We start from the raw sequence: 9,777 nt of genomic DNA, 5'->3' as shown, positions 1-9,777 counted from the left end.
CTTTGTCGTGAATTTACATCCCAGGACCATTGATTCCAGTGTTTTGTTTTGCTTGTTTTTTTCCCCCTGTAATACCCTTTGACATGTCTTTTTTTTTCTTTTACGTGGACAAAATTGCAGAATGCAGTGACATTGAAACTAAGCTTATTCATGAGGAACTGTTCTTAAACTTTGAAAATGTATGAGGTGTGAACAATGAAAGTATCCCTTTGAATGAAATGCGTATTTATCTAGAAAATGTAGCTCGATGGTGTGACTTGTAGATTTTCATATTGATTACATGGACAACTGAAAACCACAGATATCCCTCGTAGCCTGAAACCAGATTCAGCACTATAGATATTTTTCCAATCCAAGTCAGACAGGACCAGCTGGTAAGACACATCACGTGTGAGAGTTCCACAAAAAATGAAGACACCATTTCTCAAAATATACCCAAATACTTAGTATCATGCTAAAACCTCTTCGTTACAACTCAGTTTTAATGATGCCTCACGTCACTGAAATGTAATGCAAGATTTATCTACATGTGTAATAAATTAGATCTGCTTTACAATATGTAAATCCTCACACAAGTATATTTCCTCTTAATTACATATCTAAAATAAAAAGGTTGCACAATTTGGGAGACAGTGTCATCTGGCATAATTCCCGACAAATTGTTGGACTTTGAGCTCAAAACTTCGCTTGTCTCGAAGATAAAGATCAGCTGCCTCGATGTTCAGGGGATCATCAAAATTTAGCAGGTCCTGCATGAAGAGAAGTGGACACACATAGACCACATAACAGCAAGGGAACCAATAACATGAAAAGAAGCTAAGATTATGTAGCCATCGTAACAAGGACACTTACAGCTCCGATATCATCACAGAGATCTTAAATAGACATACTGATCCCTCTATTTCTCATAAAATCCCGTTCTGTTACTTTGTGGTGGTTTTTACTTCAATTTAGAACCAAAACTGACCTTCATGATGCACTCTAGATTCAGCCTGACTTGTGGTATGCACCAGCAAACAGGAAAGGGAAATATTTGTCTTTGCATTTGCAGTAGGATATGTGAAAAAGCGGAAAAAACAACAAACCCCCAATACAGCAACAAATGATTATGCCTCAATCACTGGGGAAAACTGTGTTTCAAGCTTGGCCAATAATGCTTTATGCTGATGCTGTAATTGGCACATCAGTCTAAATGCAGCTCATGCCAAAGCAGAAAACAGTACTGTAAAACCAGAAATGTTTGCAGCGTGAATTGTCGCCAATGGCCCTTATCGTATCTTAAAATTTCGCAAACTGCCACTGGCATTCAATGATGTATAGTGTAACCAAGAACTTTCATGTGCATTTTAACTTTGTGAATCTTGACTCCTTGCAAATTTGGCAAAAAATATCATGCATGCAAAAATATGTTGCTTTACAGTATGTGACTGCTGTTCAAATAATATCTCAAGGCCTATTCATGAACTCATTAAAGGACAAGTTCACCATCATAAACATAAGGATTGAGAGAATGTAGCAATATTAGTAAAACACATCATTGAAAGTTTGAGGAAAATCGGACAATCCGTTCAAAAGTTATGAACTTTTGAAGTTTTTGTGCAGTAACTGCTGGATGAGAAGACTACTGCAGTGTGTGAATAACTTAGATGTCACATGCGTACAACAATATAAGGAAAATATAAAGAGAATTTAACAAAATTTCATCTTTTGAAAAAAGTACGCATCCCCTGACTTGTTACCAACATATGTTATGGGTAATATTATTCCCCCTGCCTTTAGAAAGAGGCAAGTCAAGTGCTCTTTTATTATGCGAAAAAAGTGAAAATATGTTGAATTTTCTTTACATTTTCTTTATACTGTTGTACGCATATGACTCACAAGCTGTAGTAGTCTCCTCATCCAGCGGTTCCAACACAAAAATTTTAAAAATTCATAACTTTTGCATCGATTGTCCAATTTTCCTCAAACTTTCACTGATGTGTTCTACTGATATTGTTGCATTCTCTCAATCCTTATGTTTATGAAGGTGAACTTGTCCTTTAAAGGAGAAATCCACTCCAAAATGTGTTCAATTTTATAAGAAAGATATCAAATAAAAAATCCCTCTAGAATAGTGCAAAAATGATCAAAATCAGATAAGAAATAAGTTATGACATTCTGAAATTTCAACATTTTTCAGAAAACACTTCTTGATCAAATCAGGAAGTTGATGATGTCATGCTCTCACATTATTTCAGCTGTTTAAGTATAAAAATTGCCATAAAACCACCCAAAATAAAAAAGAAAAAATGTTACCTCTGATATATTCTGGTATGGGAATATGCTTTTACCTTAATTAGGGCCTACCTATTTAAAAATAACAAATTTTCCAAATTTCATATCCAACATACATGAACAAGGCAAGTGCCAAAATGTGTTTTGCCCATTCGCGTTGAAGAAATTTATATTTTCTAACTCCTGGAAGTTCATTGACCCCGCCTATGACCTTTGACCTTGTGGTGACCTTCAAATCCCCAAGGGACATTTACCAGCCAAGTTTGGTCACAAACAGACAGGTATCAAAAGTTATGAACCATAATCGAAACGCGCCGTAAAAAATTTACATTGGGCCCTAAACGTTCGTTGACCCCTGTCTGTGCCCTTTGACCTTGTGATGAACTCCAACTTCAAAAGGGACATCTACCATCCAAGCTTGGTCACAAACGGACATAGGGATCAAAAGTTATGAGCCATAATCGAAACGCCCTGTAAAAACTAAACATTGGGCCCTTAACCCTAAAAAGGCCAGGGGGGGTTGAATCAACCCCCCCCTCGACATTTTTCGCGACTACTCCGCAGCGCGAAATTTTTTGACCACGCCGTTCACTGACTTTTTACTTCCAAGTCTTGTGCATCTTTTGACACCATTTTTGCGAAAATTGCACATACCGTTACGACGCTGCGCGACCTTTTATACATGCCTATCAGACCAAAAATGGCTCTAAAACGTGATTTTGTGTATAAAGTCTATGCAAATGGAGTTTTCTCTTCTTATTCATAAAGATATGATTATTTTCACTTTCATACGCTGAAACTAATTGATTTTAGCATAATTATGCCTGAAATGGGTTCTGTCATAAATTATGAGGAAAAAAATGATAAAACAAAAGGTCGAAAAAACAGAGAAATACATAAGAAAATCATAAAACAATAAAATACATAAGAAATTGATTTTGATACCAGATTTTTTTTTTTTGTGTACATTGTTAGGAATGCTACAAAGAATGTTATCACCAAAAATTAGGATTCTAGGAGCTTTAATTTCTGATTTAGAGCAAAAAGTATGATTTTATGCATATATTAACATAATTAATCATTATGATGAAAATTTTCATTTTCTTTTTTTAATAGTTTGGTAGATTATGCCACAGGTAATGTATGTGCCAATTTTCATGGCGATTGCACGAGCGACGGCCGAGATCTCCGGGGGGGAGAGCCTGGCCTGGTTAGGGTTAAAGTTCGTTGACCCCTGTCTGTGACCTTTGACCTTGTGATGACCTTCAACTCCCCAAGGGACATCTACTATCCAAGTTCGGTCACAAACGGACATAGGGAACAAAAGTTATGAGCCATAATCAAAACGTGCCATAAAAACTTAACATTGGGCCCTAAAGTTCATTGACCTCTGCCTGTGACCTTTGACCTTGAGGTGTACTTCATGTTTGGTAAAATGTTTAATTTTGCATAACCACTCTTCCCTCTCAGTTTGATTGAAATTGAAGTCCTCAGTAGATAGTTATTCAAGTTTTTGTAGCGTTACGGATGGACGACGGACGGACGGACGACGGACGGACAAGACGCCGCAGGCGATCCCTTAGTCTCTCCGCACCTCCGGTGGGCTCGACAAAAATTACAGTTGCATGATACCATTAACTCGCTCATTTGCATATGCATAAGGACTGGTCAAGAAATGTTTTTTGAAAAAATGTGAAATTTGAAAATGTCACATCTTCCTTATTTCTTATCCAAGTTTTGTCATTTTTTGAAAGTTTTGTGGAGAACTTAAAAATGTTTTTTTTTTTTTTTTTTAGTTTATTTATTTTGGCGCTGGATTTCCTCTTTAATACTTACTGTAAAGAGTGAGTTAAGTCCCCAGGCGACGTCTTTTAGTGTCCTGGTGGGTGCCCAGCCTGTTCCATCCATAGAGTGTTCTCGAAGAAGACTAGAGAGAGACAGAGCGAGAAAAAAGAGAGAGGGAAATATATACAGTGTGAGAGAGGCAGACAGACACACAGAAAATGAGGACTAATGAATGATAATGTCATGCATATGCATCATCAACTTGTTCACTCAATTAACATGATTAACCAAGCTTTCATATTGTTTGCATTACCAGTCGGCTATGTGCATTCACACAAGAACTTCCTTTTGAGTCTATGCACAAACAAGGTGACATATCCCAAATTATACTACCAGAAGTAATAAGGAGGGGGAATTGAAACAAAATTTGATGACAATATTGTCTAAATTGATGAAAGTATGGAAATGCACAACAAATCATTACACTACACTGACACACGAAAAGGGAAACCTCTAAAGGTTTATCAATCTGCTGACACATCAGAGCAATGCAAATGGAGAAGAAGATATTAATCTGTTGGAGATGAGTCCTGACAAAACTTGGGCAAGTGTCTATGGGAAATGCATGTTATAGCAAAATCAGTCTGTCCTCAACGGGTTATGAACAAGGTTCTTGCATACTTTTTAGAATACTGTAAAAGTGGAAATTTTCGAGGTGTTAGAATTTTTGCGTATTTCGTGCAACCAGAAACCAGCACAAAAATATATATACACAAATAGTTCTGCTCCTTATATGTTCCAGTTGTTCATGTCTTGATTCCACATAATTAAATACCTGTGAAACTCATCTTACCCGGCAAAGCATGAAAATATCCACTTTTACAGTATCCCTCTAGATTTTTGTGAAGCAGTAACCCAGAAGTCAGCATCTCATAGGTATATACATTTCCTAAACAGATGTCTTGGCAGACTGAACCATGCAATCATGTTTGTTTTTGTTTTTTTCTCAATGTCATTTGCTGCTCTTTTGGCCTATGCTGTATCCTGTTGATGAAGGAGAGTTGTTAGGCAATCCTGACCCATATCATGTTGTGGTAGCTCTCTTTCTTTTGATACACAAGGTCCCTCTGCTTGACAAGCACATCAGGCAATTACTTCTTTAGGATTTCGGCTTCGTTTTGTTTTGCATTCTTTCTACTAATGCTGACAGATGTATATGAACCCCAGAACGATGTGATTACAATTCTTATAGAGTGATCCGATATGACAGCAAAATCTGCCACTGCTGCAGTGTCCAATGTGTGCATGTGTATGGCTAATGCATGATATACCGGAATACAGCAACCAGCTTGCGCCTGCCGCAATATATATCATGCACTCAGCATACACATGTGCAACTGAGACACCACACTTAAAAGCGGATGCTCTGCCACGTCCGATCGGTCTATACACCACCAAACTGACCAACCCATACGGACAGACCGAGAGGTATTATCTGGTTCTACCTGAGACAGATCTGACCCTCTTCAGTGATGTTGGGATGCCATATTTTCGTCTTACATCTGACCCTTGGAGGCTGTATGGTGAAATGGGAGAGGCAATGAAGAAAGAGAGAAAAAGGTCCAATTTCATCACAGACATTTCAACATACACTGTAGATGCAAATAAAACACTGAATATCATGGGAAGTATAATTGTGGAAAAAAAGGAGACAAGAAAAAACTGTAGGTGAGAGAAAGGTTTAGGCCAAAAAATACTTTAGGACCAAATAAATCCTATTATGAAAACTACATGTATGAGTTAATAGAAGAATGATCATTTAAGCCTTGTTAACCCATATGGGTTGATTATTTTGAAGCATTTACAGTTTCATACAAATATGGGCAATGTTGTTTCACCAAGGAGGTTCGAGAGATGGAGTTGCAACTGACTATAATTATTCAATCAGCTGTCAGTTTTCTATGGATGGACAAAAGAATTCCACAGGTACATTTGTGCCTTTGATGTTCAATGCTTGAAGCCGCCATCTTTCTGAGCAGTCTGAAGATTCACTTTTAACGCTAACATAATATCGGGTATATGCTGCTCGTTTATATATCAAATGCAATTAAATTTCACCTAATGATAAAGCATATAAAACAAAAGTCAATTCCGTTCGAAAATATGTGCAAAAGTATAAATCTGAGCTGTACTTTGTGAAAGTGTTTGAAATTTTACCCTCATGGAAAGCCGGTTTTATCACTTTTCTCCTTATTTCCGCCAAATGAAACTAATATGGTATCATCTTCAAGTATAGTTCTTTATAAATTAATATGTCAGATTAGCGTACAGACACGTACAGTCGAGTAATTTTGGTATCAATTTAAGCAATATTTGAGCAATTTCTATTCGCGCACCCTCATGCCTTTACCATTGTCTACCGCCCATTGTTTGTAAGTAGGGATAGCGAAAAGTAATAACCATCACAAAGACATATCTTCCTTGGAAAGTGGCTGGTGATTATGCAATGAGACACGAGTCAATTGTCTTCGCATCTGAGCGGCAGATCCAGTTTGACACATACTTCAAATATTTCTGAGTGGCGGCTTCGAGCATGGGATCAAAGCGAATAAGACTGTTGTGACTCCATTTCTCGAACCTCCTTGGTTTCACACTGCTAGTCTATACAATGAATGCAAGGCTCGACACTGACTTTTTTCTCTGGTGGCCCATTCAGGCCACTTAAATCTTTAAATCTGAAATTATGGTGACAAGAAATAGAAATGTAGGGGCCCAAAATAAACAGAAACATAACCATCCATTTTGAATCTTAAGTGTCTGATCGGGCCACCAAAAGAAAAATTTGGTGGCCCGACATTAACCCGTTGCTGACGGACTGATTTGGTACAACATGCATTTCCCACAGACACCTGCCCGAATATACTCAGGACACGTCCTCAACGGGCTAAATTCTGGTGGCCCTGGACCACTGATCCACTGCTAATGTCGAGCCCTGCATTGATATGTGACATGTTGCATAATTGATAATTCAAATCATAATGTAGATACATTGTAGCTCTCTTTGATCACCTGTTATGCAAAAAAAAACCAAAAAAACAAAAACAAAAACAAATAAAAAGCAAACAAACACTGGGGCAGTAGTTTTGTTTTCTGCAACATTAGTTGATAGAAAACTGCTTTATACTGAGATTCTGTTCGCAATGCAAGAATTTGGATATTGTTTGTTCAAAAACTTGACACATGCCACTGCCAATACCAAAGAAGAGAAGAGTGTACACACACACACTGCGGGCCCACATACTCACCACTATGTTGTATTCTTCAGGTACATTGAGCTCAAATTTAAATCTGCCCCCTTTCCAGTAGCCTTCCTCTGGACATATAGTAAGGAAGCAGTGGTGGAGTTGATGGACATCTGGGAAGCTGACTTTACAGGACTCTGAAAATGACCACATACAAACAAATATTGTATGGCATGTGTATCTACACTTGTATATACAAGGTATGCCCAGTATATTGTTAACAATAATAGTACATTACAGTTATGACATAAATTATGAATATATATATATATTTGACAGATAATTTGACATTCTGATTCTGTGTCTGTGCTTATAGGCAGCTCTCATCAAATTTAGGAAGCACCCAGCGCTCTTGAGCTTGAATGCTTTGATCTAAGGTCAAACCTACACCTTACATGTACCTTACATGAAATGAGAGCCCAGGTTTTTCATGAAAGATATACAGCCATAAAGCACCACATACCAATCCTGGCTTAGGTATAGGTTCTTGGAATTATTCTATTTGCGTTATCAATACATCACAAATGACTGAAATAAACCCCGACCATGTGTCAGTCAACTGGTATCCCTCCATGGCAGCTATTTTCTAGATATTTTTTCAGTGCCAGTATGACTTGTACACGCAAGAAAGTTTGAAGCAATCATCCTTTGAAGCTTTGAAAATCTAGGTATGATAGTTACCTCTACATCGTTTTGTCAAATTGAGAGTCTTCATATATTTATAACTAAATTCTATCCACAGCTACTGATGTCAGTCTACGATGGAAGAGGGTTCATGTACAATTTGTAAGTTATGCAGCAAATATGTAAGAAACCATTGCCTTCAGCAAAAGCATGGCAAACAGCAAGCAAATACTGAGGCATGCATCAGTAATCATTTACACAAAACAGAGGAGGGAAAAAACTTGCTCAAAGGTGGCAGATTTCTGCGAATGAGATCTAACACATTTAAGACAACCTGTCAGATCTGTTTTCCACACTTGTTGTAATACCACCACCTCCTTTAAAAGCATTTCTGATCCATCACTACATTAGGTCTACCCACTGATTCAAATATCATTTTTGCTTCTTCTTATTCCTCTTCCCATCAAGGGATAACATAATATTTGCATGGTTGCCATAGGCTCTCACATGTAAGAGACACAATTCCCAGGGAAATAGAAAGTTCATACATAATGTGTGATTTGTAAAAGCTAAGTATAGGTTGTGATAATGAATCATGTCCTGGTGTACTCGATCACGCTGATGCCTTATACTTTCGATACGATTGTGACCGCGATGAGTGAAGCAGTGGAGTTAAAGTTCATACAGTGTCTCTTTTGCAACCCCTAAACTCTGATTCTTTTCATAAGCTGGTATATGGTACAGGTATGTAAATCAGACCTCTCCTCAGAATGATAAAATTGGAAACCTCTCAATGATGGAGGAGAAAGCAACATTTCCAGTGAATTTATTTGGACTGCCATAAAAATTCTAACTATTATTCTCGGTACAAAGGGAAGCATATTCTCGAGTAACATGGGGTTGCACTATAGCATATATATATATATTTTAATCTTTTATACATTTTAAATCTCTGAGGTGTATACTGTCAGATTTCATACACAATGTTGGGAGTTATTATTCTTCTGACACACAAAATTGAGATGATTTGAAGGGATATACTACCATCATAAGGATACATAACTCTTTTTTTTTTCAATATTAATGCCAAACAAAATGGATGTACACAAATAGGAAACAAAGAGAACACCTGTTTTACTGAAATGTTTCAGGTGATCACAGGGCTCTACAACCTACTCTTCACTCTCTAAGTAATGCATTACTGTTGTTTGTTTTTTCTTTCTTTTCAAAAAGTACTCGATGATCTCACTATGTCACCATGCTCAAACATTGATGCTACAGGCTGTATGTGTAATATACAAACATCAGCTGTACCAGAAGGAGACTTACTTGGTAAATGTGACTCCATATCTGGGACCTCTTTCACCAGAAGTCGATCTCTGATGGATACCCTCTTGGTGGCATTGTTCAGGTCGGAAGACTTCGAGGTGGCTCCAGCCGCCTTCCTGGCAGCATCCTCCTTCAGTTTCTTGGACAATGTGATCATCTTAGGTCTGAGAGATCTGATTTAATAGAAGGAAATGAGAGTCTCTTTTAGTCGGCATGTGAGGTCACAATTCTCTAAAAGCCAAAGTCATGAGTTTGTATAATGCAGGAAAATGTAACTACACTACCAAACAATTTCAGAGCAAGGATACTGTTCACTGAAGGGTCAACCTTCTAATCGATGACAAATATCTGAAAAAAAAGTAAAGTTTGTAAAGAGCAACTTTTAAAGGGATGGTACAGTTTTGGTTGACATGGGGTTTGAAGGTTCCAACATTTCTTTATAATGATTCTTTTTTTAGATAAT

General features: G+C 37.5%; 1 protein-coding gene across 1 annotated transcript; it reads right to left on the bottom strand.

Moving 5' to 3' along the window:
• Window positions 1–635: 635 nt before the first annotated feature.
• On the bottom strand, window positions 636–9,471 carry LOC139745240 (NEDD8-conjugating enzyme UBE2F-like). Its single transcript, XM_071655646.1, has 5 exons — window positions 9,315–9,471; window positions 7,365–7,498; window positions 5,565–5,635; window positions 4,111–4,201; window positions 636–749 (listed from the first exon to the last, which is right to left on the bottom strand). Exons 1-5 carry the CDS (start codon window positions 9,469–9,471, stop codon window positions 636–638), a joined length of 567 nt encoding a protein of 188 aa, XP_071511747.1.
• Window positions 9,472–9,777: the final 306 nt, after the last annotated feature.

The sequence above is a fragment of the Diadema antillarum genome, unplaced genomic scaffold (genome assembly GCF_040938485.1).
Source record: "Diadema antillarum isolate AM-2024a unplaced genomic scaffold, OU_Dant_1.0 seq00001244_RagTag, whole genome shotgun sequence".
Lineage (NCBI taxonomy): Eukaryota > Metazoa > Echinodermata > Echinoidea > Diadematoida > Diadematidae > Diadema > Diadema antillarum.
Note: the sequence above shows the minus strand (reverse complement) of the source record. Positions and strands in the feature narration are given on the sequence as shown.